The sequence below is a fragment of the Lolium perenne genome, chromosome 3, assembly GCF_019359855.2.
Source record: "Lolium perenne isolate Kyuss_39 chromosome 3, Kyuss_2.0, whole genome shotgun sequence".
NCBI classification, from domain to species: domain Eukaryota; kingdom Viridiplantae; phylum Streptophyta; class Magnoliopsida; order Poales; family Poaceae; genus Lolium; species Lolium perenne.
Window position 1 is genome coordinate 206789230 of NC_067246.2, and position 17008 is coordinate 206806237.

Below are 17008 nucleotides of genomic sequence, written 5' to 3' on the forward strand. Positions count from 1 at the left end.
TTGAGAACATGAACTTCGCGTGTTGTTTTGGTGGTGTTTGTGTTGATGTTATAAGGTTTTGTACACCGTAGCGGAACTTTTATTTCTTAGTTTTTTTTAGGTGTGCATCCATATTGCTATTAAGGTACTGCGTTGTTGCAGAGGTTGGATGTAATTGGTATCTTCGCGATATTAATATATTCTCTTTATTATCGAAAAATAATTTTTTTTCTGACTTCCCAGACGGCATTGAAGCCAGGTGGCAGGGCGACTACCCGCATTCCGCCGCCGCACTGTACAACAGCACTTGCAATAATTTGGGAGAGTGCGGTTGTGCGGAGTGGCATCTTCAAGCCTGGAACCCCAACTCCGCGGAGGCTCCCCGATTCCCAACACACAAAAACCCTCGCTTTTCCCATCCACCCGCACCTACGCCGGCGCCGCCTCTCGGCCGCCGGATACGATGGCCTCTGCCCCCGAGGACAAGCTCGCCGACCTCCCCAGCGCCGAGCTCGTGGCCTACCTCTCCAATTCCTACCTCAAAGCCGATTTCGAGGCGGTTGCGCGCATCCTCGTCGCGCGGGACAGCAGGAACGCCAAGCTCGGTGCGGAACTGACCGCCGCGCTCGCCGATCTCGACGCACTGGCCGCGCGCGGGAGGGAGGCCACCGAGGTCAAGGCCAAACTGGAGGCCGCGCGCACGGGGATCGACGCCCTGCGGGAGAAGTACAGGGCGCTCCTGGACGCCTTCCTCCCGCCGCGGAACGAGGTCGACGAGATGGCGCTCACCATGGTCGAGGCCGCCGTCTCGGACACGGTGCATCGGGACTACTCCCGCGTTGATGATGAGGAGGCGGAGGAAGGCGAGGTGAAAGGCATCGACTTTATTGACCTCTCCAGCGATGAGGAGGAAGGGGAGATGGCCGAGGGGGGCTCCGAGGAGGAAGATGAGGAAGACACCGAATCGCTGAGCCAACGCATCAAGCGAATACGGGGAGATAGGCCCGGGGAGTTGGAATCAGGGAAGCTTGATGCGCGGGGGCAGAGCAATTCGGTCGGTACATTGGGGAATGATCAGCAGAAATCTTCGTCTGCAAGGATAGAGGGGCTGGTGGCAACATCTGGGAAGATGGCCAGTAAGCCTGAGGATTCGAAGGTGGAAGCTTTCGTGCAGGAGAGCCCAGTTGTGAAAACAGAGAATTTTGATCAGGGAATGACCAAGACAATGCTGCTTCCTTCCCAAGGGCCTCTTGCCAGCAGCGCTATACAAGAGGGTTCTTCCAAGATTGACTATTGTAAAGCTGGAATTGGCGGCAAAGGACGATCATCTGATGGTGCTCCAGCAAGGGGAGTTAGTCAGCCATCGAAGGGGATTGCGGAAACGAACAAGACACCAGCGGCTCAATCATCAGCCAAATGTGGGAAGAAGGAAGTTGGGGCTGAGAAATGTGCATCTCTGTCTATACCAAGTGAGGAACCGAGGATAACAAGGGATGTAGTTCCATTTGAACCTTGCAAGGAAAGCAATGCCTATGTCCAGGTGAAAAGGGAGATGAGCTCCTTGCCTTCAGAAATCACAAGTAAATGGGACTGTGAAGCACCCGTGATTGACTCATTGTTCGACGAGGAGATCTGTATGCAAGGTTTCTGTGCTCTTTACCGCCAAGGAAAATTAGCAACTGCTGATAAACGAGATGAATTCAGGTATGTGAAAGTTGCATTCGCTGAATATTAAAAGGAATCTGTCATTGTTGCATATTTTGTATGTATTTATATCATGTCTTTGTTTAGCCATACTAGTAGTCAACCTTACATGATTTTTAATTGCGGTAAGCTTTAGAAATTCAAAATATTGCAAATCCATGGTAGTATTAGGAATCAGAACAGACCTTGAGTGGATCTTTGAAATTTAGCAATAGAAAAAGAAATTATAGGTAGACTGCCAGGGATAAAGAGACAAAGAGGTTTTGGAAAGCCACTTAAAATAGATTGTCTTTGCAAATGGGAATGGTCATAGCTTTAGAAAACAGGAGTGCATGACAATATTGACCACCTAGTACTACTTTATAGCTCATAGCAGCTATATGGTGATGTATGTCGTATTTGTTTGTTGTTCATTTAATTAATAACTAGCAGGTTGACCCGTGCATTAACTTCTAGAATTACTTTATATTTTTAGCCTGCAATGATGGACTTATGTATACATCATCTCCTTCTGCTTCGTCAATCTTAAATCTAAAGCGTTATTTCTAATCTGAACCGTGCTGATCGGAACCCTGTGCTATAATAATATAATAATATATGATCTCCTTCTGCTCCCTCAATCTTAAATCTGAAGTGCTATTTCTAATCTGAACCATTCATTTTGTTGAGTAATTGGAACTATTCCTTTACTGTTATTTTAACTAGCAAGATGGCCCTCGCAAATGCGAGGGCATTAACCTTAGTGTTTGGAAAGTGACTGAAAAAAATAATTCTCTATATTTTAACTGATGTTGTCATATATATCATCGTTTGTTCTGTATATGCTAATAAATGGAAAGTCTGAGCAAAAAAAATTAATTTTGTTTTATTTAGAGAGCCTATGAGCCATTATATTATCTATAAATACAGTAATACACAATAACTTTGATCATCCATATTTTTTTATATGATAGTATATCAATACAATGCATAAAATTTGACTACGCGAGTTCGCGGATAGTTCTTACTATATGATATGTGGTTTGTGACATTGGTATGCCATTCCTTTATTCCGGCACAAAATACATTAGACCAAAGTCTATTGATATGATACCGGAAACATATATATAAATTATGCATACTTTCATGGCTTCACAAGTTGTGAAATTTTGTAGCTTGAGGTACACATAGCTTGTTTTTTCGAAATTCGAAAACGATATTTTAAGATTTCCAAAATGTCTGAAAAATAGATCTTGATGTAGGCAATGTTGTGGTCCTTGTATTTGCAAAATTTCAACTCGCAACAGATTTTGTCATTTTTGTGCAGCATACAGTATAAGGTATTTGAATTTAAAATTTTACATGGTGGTATCACGCAACATTTTTGACATCTAAATTTATTTTCGGATTTTTCCGAAACTTTAAACTGCTGATTTTGATTTTTTTTTCATTCAAAAACCGATATACATGTAGCTCGGTCGATACTTGTGGTTTCCACACAAATTATAGCCAAATAATCGTAGCTCGGTCTATAATTGTGGTTTCCGCACAAGTTATAGCCAAATAATAGTTACAGGCCGGTTATATCTTGTACTATATCATAGCCAAAACTAAAAAATAATTTGTGAAGAGTTTAAATTTTCTTTGCATGTACGTGAATACAGATATAGTACAGATGGTCAGTTTTATAGTTTTATACGATTGGATTACTACCTTGTTTTCATTTGTTTTTTCCTTTGCTTCTATTTTGATTCGTGGAGGGCCAGGCTCTTGCCGGTGTGTAAAGACTGTTGCTGGCCGGTCTCTAGAAAAGATTAGTCACGATGGAGTCCTATCATATGTAGTCTGAAAGAAATACACTTGAATTACGTCTCCGGACCAATTAAATGGTTACGTGACATTTTTTTATCCAACACGAACCACTTTTAGAAAGAATTAGATCGATGTGTCTGCCTATATCATCAAACATGTGCATGTAATATATTGTGCATGTCCTAGTAACATATTTTCTAGTATATTTCTTTGGAACGGACTCACCTAGCTAGCTAGTCTACCTTTATGGTGATGTGCACGTAATAAGGTGTGTATGTGCATCAATCACGGGAGCAACGTCTAAGCGGTTTTGTTGGCTCAACTCGGTTATTAGCAATATACTGTACGCGTATCGAAAGTTAACCTGCCAAAAGGAAGCTACACGTTTCTATATATTAACGTGTCAAGCGGAAACACATGGTTACGTAAATTCATTAAATCCTAGCCATTAATTATTAATCTAGTTGTTAAAATAATTAGGATGATGTGGATTAACCTGGTGTCTCTATTAAAACCTCTTATTTTGCTTTTAGTATATAATAGATAATAGAATAGATAGATACACACAGTCCCATTGCTAATATGTATCTAGTCCAAATCCCATAGATCATTCCGTTACCTTTTTTCTCTTCAATATAAAATTGAGAAATATACAGAAAGTAGATTCGTTGTTGTTGGGGAGATGTAAAAAATCCTATGTATGGTAAATTTCATTAGGTTTTTGTGGACAAGCAATCGATGGATTTTGATTTCTGAAGAATCAAGGAGTAATAAAGAGCTAAATAAGAGGCAACTGAATAATGAATGTAGAAACTGGTGACCAACATTCAGTTCACTTTGTATATTAAGAGATCCACTCATGTTTAATGTTCCTCTTAAAACTCAGCAATAAAAAAGCAACTCCCAAGGGCAAACAGAATGCGCTGAACCACCGCTTGATTAGGCAGTTCCTTACATGGTGAAGTTCTAGAAAAAATTCAACCCCAGGGAACACATAAGCATGACGAATATCATAATATCACTTGCCTACACAACTCATGCCTCATAACAACACACCTCTAAGTCACTTCGATATTAAATTCTATTAGTACCTAGTATAATCTTGAGTGAGGTCTGGCAGAAAGCAAGTTTTAGCCATTGTTGGCCGAACTATAGTTTTTTTGTTTAATAATACAATTCGCCTAGAACTCATTCCAAACTGAAGAGACTACATTCCTACAAGTTTGGCCTGAAAAAATAATTATTTCCCGGATTGATTAGAGCCCCTTATTTGGACCACTAGGGTTTTTAGCCTTTTTTGACAACTTGAAAATCTGACCAAAGTTCATCTGAACTTAACAAAAACCGAACAACTTTTTAAAGCCAGTCCAAACGAACCCTTCCTTCCCCACGCCAAGGTGTACGCGGCACACTGATTGAGCCACTATAGACTGTTCGGCTTTCTTTTTTCCGGAAAAGATTCAAAATCTGATCGAACTTTGGGCAATTCTCAGAGTTTATATTCAAAAAAAATTAAGTTCTGTACAAGCCCTGAATATCCTGTAAAAAAAGTCTCAGAGAGTGTCTCAGCCTAGTTAGTGACCATGGATCAGCCATTTGTTTAGCTCGACACTTTTCACCAAAATCGCTGTAGATCTTACATAAACTCACAAAGTTCTTTGACTATGCACTGGGCCACCATCGTAGACACTGACCCGTGGGAGTTAATCTCAAAGATGGATCTGTGGGTAGTAGCTCGTCTTAAAATGTAGTGTCTTCTACATAAAACCTTATAACTGCTGTTCTACCCGAAAAAATCATCAGGCAGCAGTAGTGTGTATAATTTTCCCAGTAAAACTGGGGCCTAATCCATGGCTCTGTATCGGATATTCTGTATATCAGCCACTTCTTTGTTTCTAACAGATTCAGGGCTTTATATAGTTTTGTACCTATTCTGCATCTAGGCATCAGAACGGCTGCCTGCCTAGAGTGCCCTATACTGTCTACTATCATCGCAGTGGTAATCTCTCTGTGCAGAACGCAAAGACATGAAGTAAAAAATTGCCTTATTATCTTAACTACTGTCCAATGCTGTAGTGACCTGGGTCCCAAGGAAGCAGATCGAGAGCCTCCTGGGAACACCTGAATTGATCTTGCCGGGCAGCAAATATTTCCACGAACTTCGCAATATGACCATAAGTGGAACATCAAAGTCATCATTTAAGCACCTTTGCCACCGCCTTCAAGTTTTACCTAGAGCGCCCAAATTCTAAAATAGTGTCTAATAGATACTCCTACAATCAATAGCAAATCCTTTACCTTGGTATTGTCTTGCATGAAACAGAACTGAAATTTACTTCCCAAGCAATTCTCCTACAAACCCCTGCTAATCTATTTAAAGAAATTGTAGTAACAATTATTGCCACAAGGAACATCATGAGCACAGTCCAGATGCAAACCCTGTCGGTGGATAAAAATTGGTACATTTAGTGTGACTGAAAAACAAACATGAGGGTACTTGTGTCAACATCCGGATTTTTAAGTCCAGATGCCTATTATGCCATTCATCGCAATCCCAGGAATATTGTTGTTGCGAGACATAACAGTTGATATCATAAGTCATCATTCATTACAAACCATAATCGTCTTATAAAAGTAGATCACATGATCCCATATTACACAAATAGTTGATCTAATGATCAACACACATATTACAAAGCGGAAGCGTAGTAGTAGTGGACTATCTAATTCCACAGGCCAACGCTTGACGTCAGAAGATCTCCTAGTTGTTGTAGACGTCCTGCTGGCCGTCATCTTCATACTGCTGCTCCTCTTCATAGTCTGGCCATTTGAATAGCCAGGGACACAGCCGTGAGTACTTTTAAAGTACTCGCAAACTATATCTAGTGTAAGTACCATTAATTTTATTAAGAGGTTACTAAGCTCTAGGTTTATTTGCATAAAGCCAATTTTAGTTCATAAACATTTAGTAAAAAGCCTTCTCATTTGCTAACTAACTCAAGTGGGAACATTAGTGTCATTCCCACAACTCAGTTGTGATTCAATTCAACTTCACCATTCAGGTCACCATTCATTTCACCATTCACCATTTAGTTCAGAAAAACATCTGACAACGGAACAGTATGGCCTTTCCAATCGTTCGTAACCGTGGACACGGCTATTCGAATAGGTTTACACTCTGCAGAGGTTGCACACTTGTGCCACAACATTTGATTACATCCGTCAGGGATAACCCTGAATAATCGTAACTCAGTACGCGAATCATCAACCATAACCTTTCACTTACATATCCTAGTATAGACACCTCCCCCCATGAGCTTGGCCTCCCAGTGAAGACAAACCGTCAGCCTGGGAACTGCACAGGGCTTGGGCCGGACATTCACCTCATTTCACGTCATTTCACATCATTTCACTTTTAACGGAGGCAGCCTCGGCATAACCCCTATGACGCTTGTTTAGAGGGAACCCATACTAAGACACATAAACTTCCAGTTAAGCCCTACCCATAATCAGGTATTGTGGGGGTACTTGTAAATTGGAATGGTATCGCATCCGAACCCAATCATCAGTTTTTATCATATTCATCATGTCATTCAAGTCACATTCACCTTCAAAATATTTCAAAGTCATTTCATTTCACATGTTCCCATCTAGAGTAGTCAATTTTACTTGTTAGCACTAGCAACTAGTCATGAGGGGTGCTAACTAGCTTTGATTGCTCTAGGCTAAATTTGATACTCTTGTGCTATTCTAGACCAAGTGAATCATGAATCAAAAAGTAACTTTGATAAATAAAATTCAATAAAGCTTGTAAAGTAAAAAACTTGGGATAGGACCATTAAGCATAAAGTAAAAGGTGGTGATGCCTTGCTCTTGTAGAGCTTTGCACTTTGCAAGAATATTAGCTTGCCTTGGTTGGTGTATTGATCAAAGTGGTCTTCTTCTCCTTGGAAGTAGACCTCCTCCTCCTCTTGATACTCCTCGGTACTAGCGTCTAAAAACGAATACGATGTACACAATCACCACACAACACTTAGAGGCTAGACTAAGCACACACATGAGTCACACAAGCTAAGCTAGCATCACAACATTGGTATTATGTTGATTGACTTTGTTTTCTTCTTAAGAAAAATAATTTCCTCTCATTACAAGTATTAATTAAATTTCCTATTTAATTCTTTGGAGAAATAATTTCCTCTCATTGACTCTTGTTAAGATTTAATCTCCTCAATTAATAACATATGACCTAGGTTGACCAAGGTCAACTTCTTCATAATCATTATTTGGGAGAATGATTTAAATGAGGTGATACCCTCATGCATTTTAATCCTAACATGGTAATGATTTAATGTCATCACATAATTCAATATGAGGTCAATTAGACCATAGTCACTACCTCATGTTGAGTTATTTGAGACAAGATTTAAATGAGAGAATAGCTCCCATACTATTTAATAAATATTTTTGGATAATTTAAATGGACTAGAAATAGCCATAGAGCCATTTTTAAATCTAGACCATGATCATACAAACAACTATGTCATTTTTTTATATATTCTGATAGACAATGTTAAATGTGAATTTTGAGAGTTGGAATCAACTCAAAAGCATTTTTGGTTGATTTTTAATAAATGTTTGAAGTGGCAAAAGGCCCTGCCTTGTTATTTTTATAACATTAATTCTACAACGAATTTAGGGTTGAGGCCAGTAGTTGTTCAGATAATTTTCTCAGCTTTCCAAATATATAAAATTTATTGAATTTGGCCAAGTAGATTTGTCCCTATTTAATTTTGAACATGGCATCTGTGAGCAATTTGTTAAATTCGAAATATTCAAATTTGAATATCTGGGCCTAGGCGGGAAACGATACTGGGCTGCACAGCAAAAATAAAACGGGCCAGCCCAGCTAGCGCGTCTCGCACGCCGCGGGCCGCCTGACAGTGGGGCCTACACGTCAGTCTGTCATAACGAGCGAAACGGTAAGGTCCTATCTGCGCCGCACGATTAGAAGGTGATCCTACGGACCACATCCATCGTCGACGGCGACGAGAGGCGGAGCTACTGGCGGCGACGGTGGGGGGTGGGAGGCTCACCGGCGGTGCGGCGATGGTCGGCGACGTGCTGCGGCGGCGTTGTCGACGACGGGGAAGCAGCGGGTAGCAGTGGCGTCTCCAACGGTGGCCGAAATCGTCGGCGAGCTTCTCAGCACCTCCGCGGGCTCCGGCGACCAAATTGGATGGCTACGGTGGCTAATCGAGCAGGAGAGGTGGTCGACGAGGTTGAGAAGAGAGAGGGAAGCACGGTGGTGTGAAGAACTGAGCGCGGGGATGGCTCCTTTTATAGCGGCGGAAGGTGGCCGTGGTCTGGCAGTGAGGTCAACTGCGGCGACGCGGCTACAGGGGCGTGGAGGTACTGGCGCTGACGCTCGTGACTGGGCGACGTCACGGCGGTGACGCTGGGCGTGATTGCGGTGAAATTGAGGCAAGGACGAGAGCAGGAGAGTGACGCGAGCTCACAGGCCGTGGCGGAAGTCGTCGACGAGCTCGTCGTCTACAGGGTTCCCGCGGGCAGGTGGGCGTGTCCTGGCGTCTCCTGGTGGCGTCGTGGAGCTGGTGGTGCAGAGAGAAGGTGCGGGGTGACGCGAGCGAGTGGGGCGTCTGCGAGCCCTGGCGCACTCTGGTGCACGGCGGTGCACGCTCTGGCGCGCGCGTGCACGTCTGGGCGCGCGTGTTCTGGCGTGTGCGGTGCACCGTTTGATCGAGCAGCGTGTCTAGCAGGTTCAGGTGAGTGAGGGGAACACGAATGACAAGGTGGTGCACGTTGGAAATGTTCAGAGAGAGATGGCATGAGGAGAGGTGGGCATGCCATGGCATGGTTGCTCTTGGTCAAAATGGTGATGAGTTTGTGTACCACTGGTTGTCTCTAGTGCTTGGCAAGGTGCAGAGGGTACAGGGGAGCAGTTTTGATGAGGTAAGCTTGAGGGTTTAGGCCATGGTCTGCTGGTTAATAGAGTGTGTTGGCTTGGCAGAATATTGCACACAAGGTGCTTGATGAAATGGCCGCAAGACAAATATTTTTGAATTTTTGAATGAATTTTGGTGGGTTGCAATCATATAATAATTGAAGTCTATTGGTGGTGGTGGTGGTCAAATTGAAGTTGGTTTGCAAAATCTCAAAATGGGTATGATCTTAGTTTTGCTTTATGGTTGCAACTTTGCTTGATCACCATTTGAATTTGAGCAAGAATTTGCAGGGGTTGTTTTGGGCAAAGTTGTTCACCTTGATGTTGTCTTGGATGAGGTGCAAAGAGTTGGCATAGTTTAGTTTGAAATTTTTTCAAAACAGAGGCTCAAAGAGGGCATCAGGCTAAAATTGTCAATTTTGACCATTAGTACATGTGAGCTCATTTTGATTTCAAATTTGATTTGATTTGAGTTTTCTTTGATTCCAAAAGTGTTAATAAGTGTTTAAGAACCATTTCCAACCAATGGTGCAAGCCAAAATGGTCTAGGTTCAAGTTTTGCAAAAATGGCATAAACCATATGTGAGGGTTTTGGGAATTTCTAACTTTTATTCTTTTCTTTTTGTTTTTGCTTTTCTTTATGATCACAAGGTATCAAAGGTAGGTTTTTAGTATATTGGTAAGGGTTCCAAGCACACATCATGGCAATGTCACCCCAAATGCACACACACTATGCATAGCACTATATGCAATAATAAAAGTTTTTGTTGGTTGCAAAAATTGGGATTTTGGAATTCATCATTTCTCATTGATTGAAATTTGGGATGTTACAACTTGTTTGATTTATCATCCTTTACCATCCATCCCACACAAAGAATAATCGTTCTCCAAAGCTCGGCTGATTCTTTGAACTTCTAGAGGTAAGTATGCATGATAACAGTAGGTTCTGCAACTCCCACAATCAGCAGTGGTTGTTAGGTGTTTGCCATTACAAAACGTATGATGCCACATAGAGGACTAGATGCTCATGGCTCAACTGTTGTTAGCATACCATCTGAAACATGAAAACAAAATGGGTCACTTGTCAGTAATTGTGCCAAATAAGGATCCAGACTTGTTTATGCCTTCCTATAATGTAAAAATTCATGAATGAAGAAAATTGTTAGTATTCATTTGTACCCATCTTGGAGACGATATTTAAGATGCAGGTATCTAATATGTTTTCGTTCTTATATTTTCACAAGTACCATATGCAACCACACATAAGGATACATGTATGAGATGCTACATTGCTGGCTCATTTATATTCATATCTGAAACTTCTTGTTTGCTGTTGGGCATTTCAGGGCAAATAAGTTGGCGGAATTTCTTTTGGGTGGTGATCTCCAAGGACCGATGAAAAGAACTGTTGAGGAACTAAAGAATCAAGATGCTACAAATGTGTATTTTCTTCAGAAACTTACACTGGATTGCTCTGAGCAGGTGTATGGTATCTTCAGGAACAAAGAAGATCCATACTTCTTTTGACAACAAGGAAACATTATGCAGAGGAGATGCAGATGCCACAACTCTTTATATAGAAGGTTATATTTTGGTGTGATGTACAGGTGGCACCGAAAACCAAGCAGTATTGACCATCAATTAGCCGCCCACTAGGTCCTCCTAGTCCTGAAAACATGTTTCGAACGTACGATGGAGCATTGACATGGTGCCTCTCATGCTGAAGAAGCATCTGAAGCGCAACTACTTTTTTTTTTGTTATGCTAAGACTGGAAATGTCGGTGCCTCGTAGTATCTTCTGCATGAATGCATGATGTAGTCTGCCTCCCTTGCACAGTGCCTCTTAAGAATCCTTTAAGTTGTGAATGTTGGTAACTGATGTTCATATGGTTGTTTCTGTGCAATGCAGAGAGTACGGCTGCTTACTCAAAATCGTTCCAGGTTGCATGTGTTGCTTTTTATTCTTAACTGCAGGAGGCAAGTCAGTTTATAGCTCTGGGACCTGGAATTTCAACATGTTGCCATGCTGCACCTGCCTTGGCGCTTGTTCGCAGTTAGCTTTCACTTCTTTTCTACGTTGTCCTGTAAGATTCGTCCGAAAATGAACCGAAATGTTCTATACAGGGCATTACTCTTCCCATTTTACCATGTTGGCACATTCAAGGCAGACTTATTTTCTGTTCATTTCTTTGGGCTGACCTTTTTGCAGTTTCAGTGTCAGGTCGTGCGCAGCTTCTGCCTAGCGTGACAAGGTTCCTCAGCATGCTCAGAAGCAGTCCAAGGTGAACTATAATCCCCTGATATCTGGGTCCGTTCCAGGTGGTGCCGGAGGATCGCTTAGTAGTTAGTTACAGGTCAAAACCAACGGTAGGCAGGAACGCTGCAGAAGATTACCCCCTGAATCTTAGCGAACGAGGAGCAAGGCTGGCCACTCCTCTGCACCTCCGATTGCGCATCATCATTTGTGCACGAGCTCGGCTATTTCAGAAGGGGCCGCTACAAAACCTGGGTCTCGCCCGCATTCGCCGAGATTTATGCGAGCACAAAAGAAACGCCAGCCAGCCTCTGCCCTTTTTTCCTTTCCTCTCTCCTTCTCGTCCTGATCCCCAGAGCGAGAGGGAGGGGGATCTAGAGCCGTTTCTGGTTTATCTCCTTTTTGGTGATAGAGAGGAAGGACATGGCGGTGATCTCTAGAGCCTCTCTTCTTGTCATGGCCATCGTTGTCGTGCTCGCCACCGTGGCCAACGCTCAGCTGGCCCCTGCCCCGGCACCCACCAGTGATGGTTACTACCCTTTTCTCTTACCTTATAATTTCCTTTCGACATTCTTGTTTCCGTGTACTGTCATTTTCAATCGAGGAAACTTGGCCAGAATCGATGTTAATTCCATGGTTTGGGACTTTGGGAGGAAGCTCCAATGTAGTTCTTGGAAGGATGTGCGCTACCTATGTGGCGACGGCGATCTTGTGAGCGCCTAATGATCTCCTTGGTTTTGTCGATAATGGCAGGAACCAGCGTGGACCAAGGGATCGCGTATGTGCTGATGTTCGTGGCGCTTGCCCTCACATACCTCATCCACCCCCTAGACGCGTCCGCCGCCTACAGGCTCCTCTGAGCTCCCGCTTCTGTACTTGTAACTCGACGCCATGATGTAATCAGCGGTGCATGATCAGTTAATTCATCCAGTTTGATCATTTCAGAAAAGAAGATGGAATTTGTCGATTAGTTTGTTCCTTTTAGCTGTTCAGTTAATCAGTTTGGAGAATTGGGAATGTCAAAATTACCAATTCGTTAATTTTAGAGTCAGATGTAATACAGTTCTCGTCAGTACATTACATAGATTCATACTTGGCATTATTATACATGGAACATGGCATGATTATAAGCAGCATTACATAGTGATGATCGGGAAGGGAAATGGCAGCATTTGCATGTCTCTCGCTCACTCTTCACGCATTTACACTGAAAATCCACAATAAACTTAACAAACACAATAGTGCTAGATTCGCGTACGTACATATACCAAACTCCCAAGCTACCTAAATGGCAACCTCAGTAGCTGGTCGCCGTTATTCTTGTCCCCATTTCCACTTCTCTGATGGAGTACAAATTAAAGATAGCGCGAAATCTCATGCCTGCATCGATGGTGGCTGCCATTCGGTGCTTGAATGAGGGTACCTGTCATCCTTGCTGACGTCCGCGAGGCCTATGCCGGCGGTGGTGGTGTTGGTGCTGGGGCCGACGCCGTTGTTGCCGTCCTCGCCGGAGATCTCTTCGAGCGACCGGCCCATGGTCTCCGGGACGAGGAAGGTGAAGAAGAAGCCGAGCATGTTGGTGACGGAGAGGATGATGAGCGCCTCTGCCATGTGCTTGGCGTCGCCCTTGAGAGTGAGCCTCTGGACCCCGAAGGCGGCGACGATGGCGCCGGCCTTGCCCGACGCGGCGCTGATGGCGTGGCATGTGGAGCGCACGCGCGTGGGGAACAGCTCGGCCGGCAGCACGAAGGTGGTGCTGTTGGGCCCGAAGTTCGCAAAGAAGAAAGTGAGCGCGTACAGGACGGCGAAGAGGATGTGGTTGCTCTCCTTGAGGTATTCGTACTTGATGCCCATCACCAGCATGAACAGGGACATCATGAAGAAGCCAAGGAGCTGGATCAGGTACCTGCAGTTTATTGATTCGTAGTACCAAAGAATGTGTAAGTGTAACCAATCACCAAGTCAGGTCGACCGTAAGGATTGGTGCGCGTACCTTCCCATCTTGTCGATGAGGGTTACGGTAACCCAGTAGCCAGGGAAAGTGCCGAAGAGGGCGATGAGGAACATGGCCCGTGATAGGACGAACACCTCTCTCAGGGCGTTCATGGACTCTGGGGGGCCGGTGAGGTTGATGGCTGGGAAAATGTCTTTCTGCGTCAGGTTCTGGCTGTAGAAGGCTACGTCGAGGAGGAACCACGTGGTGGTGGTGCCGAGGAGATGCAGTCCGTGGCGTTTCGCGAACTCCTTGGACAGCAACGAGTACTCGTTGGCCGCCCTGAACTTGGCGAGCTTTTCCTGCTCGTCGTCGATCGTGATCTCCAGCACCTTCTGCATGTCATTGGAGGCCTGCTTCGCGTTTCCCTCGATGATCGCCGTGTACCTCGCTGTTTCCGGCATCTTCATCCTCCAGTAGAAGGTCGCCAGCGCCGGTAACGCCCCGAGCATGAGCACGATGCGCCACATGTAGTCCGCCGCCGGCAGCTGGGCCGACAGCCCAGGGTTCTCCTTGTACGACGGCGCAGGGTGGTAGTGGAGGAGAATGCCTGAGACGATCATGGAGACGAGCCCCGCGAAGATGATGCCCACACCCTGCATCGCGAACACGGCGGCAATGAACGCGCCGCGGGTCTTCTTGTTGGCGTACTCGGACATGATGGTTGCCGACAGCGGGTAGTCCCCGCCGATTCCGAAGCCGAGCAGGAAGCGGAAGAAGCAGAGCGTGCCGATGACGGATCTATGCGTGGACCCGAAGGAGAGGCCCGAGCCGATGGCGCAGGCGGCCATGAGGACCAGCGTGATGCCGTAGACGCGCTTGCGGCCGAGCTTATCCCCGAAGTAGCCGAAGACGAGCTGGCCCATGAGGGTGCCGACGAGCGCGACGCCGACGACCGCGTTGTTGATGTTGAGGGGCAGCGTGCCGGGCTTGCCACTGCCGGCGTTGACATCCGGGTAGTAGATGCGGCCCAGCAGCTTGGAGACGGTGGTGATGCAGAAGAGGTCGTAGGCGTCGGTGAAGAAGCCCATGCCGGCGATCACGATGGCCTTCATGTGGTACATCTGGGTGCGCGCCGAGTCCAGCGCGTCCAGCACCGCCAGGTTCTGTCCCCCGCCCGCATTTTCAGCCATCTTGATCCCCGGAGGACGTCTCTCGCCTGCGCCGACGGTAACTGTGAAACTCAACCTCGCCGTGCTTGGTGCTTGGAGGCGTGCTCGAGCCGGTTCTTATAGTTTGTGCATTTCGGGGAGTTGGGCTCGAGGTCGATGAACCAGAGGACGGCTGCAACGAGGGAAAACTGTCGTCACTCGTGGCCTCCGTCTGTCTCGTGTTAGTTGGCAGCATATTCTACATGTGCTCCTGCTAGGAAGCTAGGAGAGGGTTTATTTCGTCTCCACTCGCGAGTCGAGACTCGAGAGAGATGATAGTAAGCGGCACCGTACCATCTTAGTGATGGACCGATCAATGGAGCAGTGGATATTGGGAGCGAGCCATGTATTTTTGTCTCTCTCGTGAAATTTAGCTACGAGCGAAGGTTACTAAGGCGCAAATGTGTCATTCGAAAGGATATTCTGCAACCAGTCCACCTCTTGCTGATTGGCGACAGGTAGCATACGAATTAAGAGAGGTAAGGTTGTCCAAAGGAGTTTTCCTACGTTACAAGGCCAAAACTGTCTAAATCATCGATCCTGGTGAACTGGAACAAGAATTTGCAGTCACTTGTCATTGTATATTTTGGCTTACTTCATAGATACTTACATGTGGGAGTTAAATGTTGAAGATTGGTGGCCAAAACTAGCTTTGGGAAAAGGGAGAGAGCGGAAAGCCTTGGCTTCCATTATCATGCCAATCTCAATGAAAATTTGGAAGAAGGAAAATGCTAGAGTGTTTTGTCATCATGCCCACCCCCGCGAATATCATCATCGGTGAGATTAAAGACGAAGAAAGGACTTGGAGTGTCACCAGGGAGAAGTTATTGAATAATGTAATTCCAGGAGAGTAGACTTTTGTTGAACACCCTGTGTTAAAGGATTTTTTTTCTTAAAACCCTCTAATAACTTGCCCTTAATTAATAAAATGGCAATCCTTTTGCCTCGTTTCAAGAAATGCAGATAATTTTTGTACTCAATCTCATTAGAACAAACATCGTGGAATGTGCACATTGACGCAAGAGACCCGGGCCAATAAAATTATGTGGTGGCCTACGAACTTGCACCGCATGTGCACATTGGTCATCAGGTCACGTTTGTCGAAACATGGTTTACCAAGGTATTAAGTGACGAGGGAACACCTCGCAATGCCTACGTATTGTAGACTTAGGTTTCGGGAGAGAGCGACGATGGAGATTCCGGGAGCGAGATTAGGCACACGACGTACCCAGCTTCGGGTCCCCTCGGTGGAGGATCCCTACGTGCTGCTAGCAATCTAGTATATGAGCATAAGTATGTTTACAGGGTGCCGCCGTAGGCGGAGCTATGTTGTCTATCTGTTCTCCCCCTTATTTCGGGTGCCCTGGCTAGCTTTATATATGCAACCAGCCTAGGGTTTTACAAGAGTCCTAGTCGACTACTTCTTCGGGTTGCCTTGTTGGGCCTTTTCCATATTGGGCCGAGCCGATCCAGGTATACCAATAATGGGTACCCGAAGGGTATACCCATATCAGTAGCCCCCGAGTGTCTAGGGAAATCGAAGACTTGCGTAGAGACTCCAAGCATAATCATCTCCGAAGTCGAAGAAAATACGAGGCGAGGTCCATGTCGTAGATCATGTGTAGCGTAGATGATGTCGATGATTCTTGAAATTATTTTTCTATCGGGTGCGCGACAGCGCTCCCGATGGGAGTAGCCCCCGAGTCTATGGGTAAGTGCTTGCACTTAGGCATAGACTCAAGTTGTACTACTCGATGAAGAACTTAACTATATTTCTGGAGGACTTGATGAAATCCATGTGCTCCCGATGGGAGTAGGCTCCACTCGAGTCGTAGAATCGAGTTGAGTCTACAAACCTTGATTGTCATAGATGCTGTCGAAGTTATTTTTCTTATCGGGTGCGCGGCCAGCGCTCCCGATGGGAGTAGCCCCCGAGTCTACAGCCAAGTGTTTGCACTTGGGTGTAGGCTCAACTTGCTTTTAATCGGCACCACAATTTTTCCTCTTTCTTGTATCTTATCTGGAGGGTGAACAATACTCTCGATAAGAGTAGCCCCCGAGCCTATAGGCAGGTGCTTGCACCTGGGCATAGACTCAAGTTGTACTACTCGATAAAGAACTTGACTATGTTTCTGGGCGCAGCCCCTCGTTTTATTGACTCCAGGCCGTTGCTA

At 45.0% G+C, this 17008-nt stretch overlaps 3 protein-coding genes across 3 annotated transcripts; 2 read left to right on the forward strand and 1 right to left on the reverse strand.

Moving 5' to 3' along the window:
- The first annotated feature begins 298 nt into the window (after positions 1-298).
- On the forward strand, positions 299-11368 carry LOC127343174 (uncharacterized). Its single transcript, XM_051369290.2, has 2 exons — positions 299-1683; positions 10783-11368. Exons 1-2 carry the CDS (start codon positions 443-445, stop codon positions 10961-10963), a joined length of 1422 nt encoding a protein of 473 aa, XP_051225250.1. The 5' UTR covers positions 299-442; the 3' UTR covers positions 10964-11368.
- A 462-nt stretch (positions 11369-11830) lies between these two features.
- Positions 11831-12820, forward strand: LOC127343176 (arabinogalactan protein 16-like). The gene is made up of 2 exons (XM_051369292.2): positions 11831-12219; positions 12444-12820. The coding sequence occupies exons 1-2, from the start codon at positions 12114-12116 to the stop codon at positions 12548-12550; spliced, it is 213 nt and encodes a 70-aa protein (XP_051225252.1). The 5' UTR covers positions 11831-12113; the 3' UTR covers positions 12551-12820.
- Positions 12813-14939, reverse strand: LOC127343175 (inorganic phosphate transporter 1-11). Its single transcript, XM_051369291.2, has 2 exons — positions 13684-14939; positions 12813-13596 (listed from the first exon to the last, which is right to left on the reverse strand). The coding sequence occupies exons 1-2, from the start codon at positions 14814-14816 to the stop codon at positions 13065-13067; spliced, it is 1665 nt and encodes a 554-aa protein (XP_051225251.1). The 5' UTR covers positions 14817-14939; the 3' UTR covers positions 12813-13064.
- Positions 14940-17008: the final 2069 nt, after the last annotated feature.

What these genes read in the sequence shown, in the direction of transcription:
- LOC127343174 (XM_051369290.2), top strand. Translation starts at nt 443, where the DNA reads ATGGCCTCTGCCCCCGAGGACAAGCTCGCCGACCTCCCCAGCGCCGAG. An exon ending in GATAAACGAGATGAATTCAG is followed by an intron (nt 1,684 to 10,782) that starts GTATGTGAAAGT and finishes TGGGCATTTCAG; the next exon opens with GGCAAATAAGTTGGCGGAAT.
- LOC127343176 (XM_051369292.2), top strand. Translation starts at nt 12,114, where the DNA reads ATGGCGGTGATCTCTAGAGCCTCTCTTCTTGTCATGGCCATCGTTGTC. An exon ending in CCCGGCACCCACCAGTGATG is followed by an intron (nt 12,220 to 12,443) that starts GTTACTACCCTT and finishes CGATAATGGCAG; the next exon opens with GAACCAGCGTGGACCAAGGG.
- LOC127343175 (XM_051369291.2), bottom strand. Translation starts at nt 14,816, where the DNA reads ATGGCTGAAAATGCGGGCGGGGGACAGAACCTGGCGGTGCTGGACGCG. An exon ending in CTCATCGACAAGATGGGAAG is followed by an intron (nt 13,597 to 13,683) that starts GTACGCGCACCA and finishes AATAAACTGCAG; the next exon opens with GTACCTGATCCAGCTCCTTG.